Below are 3,913 nucleotides of genomic sequence, written 5' to 3' on the forward strand. Positions count from 1 at the left end.
GGTGTACCTAATAAAGTGGCCGGTGAGTGTATATATATATAGTAATAAGCCTGAGTGGTCTGTTGACTGACCTTGTATTTGTTCAAATAATTGTTATGGGCAGGTTACAATATAAAAATGTTTGTTATAATCATGTCTTGTGATTATTTGACAGGAGTTTTACTTTTAAACTGTAAGTGTATTTAATTTAGTTATGTTAGTTATGATAGATGATGTAAATACAATAAAATTAAACCAAGGTTTAAAATAATTATCATTTTGATCCATACATTGGTAATGTCTGACTGGACCTCGTGTCTCTTTATGTTTAATAAATTGGACCCCGAGGTCAGAAAGGTTAAGAACCCCTGGTTTAAAGGCAGAAAATAAAGGATTTTCCTGAAAAATCACTGAAATTCTTTGTGTTTTCAGGAGTTAAACTGGTGATAAGCATTTCTTAAAGTTGCTTCACTTGTTGACACATCTAGTGTTTTTCTTGACTGCACTCGTCAGCGTGGAAACCTGAACACCCGTCTGAAAAAACTGGATGAAAAGCAGGACTTTGCTGCCATCATCCTGGCTGCTGCAGGCCTGAAACGCATGGGCTGGGAGAACCGAATCAGCATGGTATGAGCACGGTTCTGTAGAGTCCACTGAGCGGTGCTGGCAGCGTTTCACCCTCTAACACTGTCATTGTGCCTGACAGATCCTGGAGCCTGAAGACTGTATGTATGCTGTCGGACAGGTCAGTGGGGAAAAGGATTCAGTCAGTGGGGCTGGGCAGAATCGTATCATGTGCAGTTAATCCTCAGAAAAACTTGGATTATTTTTTGCCACTTGATGATTAATTGGATTAATGCCAGTGGACATGTCCCCGGTCTGTCCACTTCAAATATGAAGAACATTAAAAGAAAAAAAAAGTAATTTATTTATCATAACTCCAGTTTTACTTGGTCAATCAGCACAATCTAAAAATATATGTAAAGCCTGAAATCTGTACTTTTACACAATCTGAAACAGATTTTTACACAAAGCAAATCTTTCCCACTAGAGTGGTTTAAACTGGTCATGTGACTAGGACCTGCAGGTGTCCAGGGGATTAATCATCATATTAATCGTTATCGGCTAAATACCTCAAATAATCCTGATTCATTTTTTTGCCAACATATCCCAACCCAGAGGTCTGTAACCTTTACAATCAAAAGGTCCATTCTTGTTCCTTGTCTCACTGATAAAATGTGTCCAGAGCTGCAAAACTGTGACTATCAACTGCTGGTCCGTGGGCCTTTTCAAAGTCTTTTCAGGAACCTTTACGGCCAGTGGAGGTGACATTAAAAAAGTAAAAGATATATTGTGAACTTTATTGGTTATTATTATTTTTACACATCAGTATAAACGAAAAGACTGTGTTCATGTAAACAAGAAAAATACTGTGTGCAGTTAATACCAAATTGTATAAAAACTAGTAAAACTGAATTATTCAGGCAATTTTTCTTTCAACACTGAAAAACTGTCCACCTAACCAAGTTTTAGAATCTTATATCAGCCAAAAAGTCTTTTTGATCTTGTTTTCAGACTGATTTACTAAACAAGAACTGATTGTGTAAGAATAATCATCTTGTTTTCAGAATGTGTAAGATTATTTGTCTTGTTAGTCTGAAAATTTGACTCTAATTAAGTCAAACATTTCTGCCAGTGGAGTAAGAACATTTTACTTGGTAAGATTCTTGAAATAAGAAAAAATTGAGTCAAATCAAGTATTTCAAGAATCTTACCAAGTAAAATGTTCTTACTCCACTGGCAGAAATGTTTGACTTAATTAGAGTCAAATTTTCAGACTAACAAGACAAATAATCTTACACATTCTGAAAACAAGATGATTATTCTTACACAATCAGTTCTTKTTTAGTAAATCAGTCTGAAAACAAGATCAAAAAGRCTTTTTGGCTGATATAAGGTTTTAAAACTTGCTAAGATGGACAGTTTTTGCAGTGAAATTCAAATTATTTAAAGGTAATTCTGATGGATTTGAGAGAAAGATCATAGAAAGAAGCTTAATTATTTAAGTACACAACAGGCTAGCATGAGCTAACATGTTTTACTTTTTGTATTAGTAGTATTGATCACATATTTACATACAAATTGATTTCAGTTGTGAGTATAAAAAACAAAAACTTATTCTGTTCTGTTTGGTCACATTTTCAAAGAGCCACATGTGGCCCCAGAGCCGCAGGTTGCAGACCCTTGGCCCAACCCTATTAGTCAACGACCAATTGTTCAAGTTGTCCCAATTAAAAAGATGAGAGAGTTCTGTGACTGACAACATAGTTAGACCTCATCTATGAGAGACAAAATGAGAAAACATATTTAGAAAATCACATTGTCTGATTTATTTTAAAAAAATATTTTATTTTGAAAACCAACAAAAAACCAGAGATGTGTAAAAAAGAAAAACTTACCTAAAGCCTGGAACCTAAAAACAAGAAACACTTACCTGATCCTAGAAATTTAAAAACGTCAAAGAAAATACTTTTCTGAGTCTAAAAACTGGAAACCTGAAAGAAAACTGAGACAAAAGAAAAAAAACAAGTGAAAACCAGAATAATAACCCCTAATTTACACTGCATGCATCTCCGCTGCGCTGCGGTGCGCAGGTCGCAGGTGTTCGTTTGTGTCTCAATTTATACAACGTCCGCTCCACTCCGGTCCGACAGTGTGCAGGAAGGAGATTGTGCAATGAATTCAGTGATAACAGCAAAAAATAATTAATTCTGTGAAAGACAAACTCCAAACAGCTGAAAACATAGATATAAAAACTTTTGGTATCTATGTTGAAACTGTCTCGCTGTCGTCTTTCTGAAACTTCTGATTTCAAAATAAAATCCACGTGTATCGTGTGTGTACACATATGCTTCATGCTACATGTTTCTATCTGCTTCCCAAACAGAACCATACATTCTGACTGCATTTGTGTAAAAATATATCCGTATATTTATTAATATAGCTGCAATTTCCACATTATTCTGACAAATTATCCAGCCTAACAGTGTCTTATTTTGAAAATACGGATGTTGTGCTCGTTTCTTTTCCTGTTGGCGATGTAATCTTTAAAAATTGACTCCGGCGCAGCTCCGGAGTCCGGCAAAAATAGGATCTGTTCTAATTTTGGCGGATCGCTGTCCACTCACCGCAGCCAGTGTAAACACTGTCACTGGTTATAATGGTTATAATGGGTGTGTGTTTGCTGCGGAGGTCGGAGTGGAGCGGAGCCGGAACACATGTAGTGTAAATTGAACATAATTCTTCACATGTACAGTGCTGACCCGTGCACCTCTGCTCACCGGCTCATACACCAACACAGACCCTTTAGAGTTACAGATGAACCTGATCCACATGTCTTTGTTCTGAGGGAGGAAACTTGTCTTCCTGCAGTCATATTTTCATCACGTCTGTCTCAGACAGGAGTTAAAAGTCATGTTGGTGTGTTTTCTCAGGGGGCTTTAGCTGTGGAGGTCCGAGCCAAAGATGCAGACATACTGGAGATGGTGTCCGTCCTCCATGACCCTGATACTGTGCTGCGCTGCATCGCTGAGAGAGCCTTCCTCAGACAGCTGGTACACACACACACACACACACACACACACACACACACACACACACACTGTAACCAACATTGATTGAGTGTAACTGTTTGTTTGTAGGAGGGGGGCTGCAGTGTCCCGGTGGCTGTGCACACCCAGGTGAAAGACTCACAGGTAACGATGTTCTCTGCCAGTGTTGTATAAAGTACCTCAAAGTGATACTTGAGTAAAAGTACAAGTATCTTATCATAAAAATACTTGGGTAAAAGTTAAAGTCTTCTCTAAAAATATTACTTGGGTAAAAGTCTTAAAGTATCTGATATTTTTGTACTTAAGTATCCAAAGTAAATTTC

At 37.3% G+C, this 3,913-nt stretch overlaps 1 protein-coding gene across 1 annotated transcript in view; it reads left to right on the forward strand.

Annotated features, from left to right (window-relative positions):
* Positions 1-3,913, forward strand: part of LOC106527860 (porphobilinogen deaminase) — a gene marked incomplete in the record, with an annotated part of 26,374 nt that overhangs the window by 16,222 nt on the left and 6,239 nt on the right. Inside the window, 4 exon segments of the mRNA XM_014022870.1 lie at positions 493-606; positions 686-724; positions 3,474-3,593; positions 3,681-3,734. Of these exon segments, the coding sequence (XP_013878324.1) occupies positions 493-606; positions 686-724; positions 3,474-3,593; positions 3,681-3,734 (327 nt within the window).

Source organism: Austrofundulus limnaeus, unplaced genomic scaffold, assembly GCF_001266775.1.
Source record: "Austrofundulus limnaeus strain Quisiro unplaced genomic scaffold, Austrofundulus_limnaeus-1.0 Scaffold345, whole genome shotgun sequence".
Taxonomy (NCBI): Eukaryota; Metazoa; Chordata; class Actinopteri; order Cyprinodontiformes; family Rivulidae; genus Austrofundulus; species Austrofundulus limnaeus.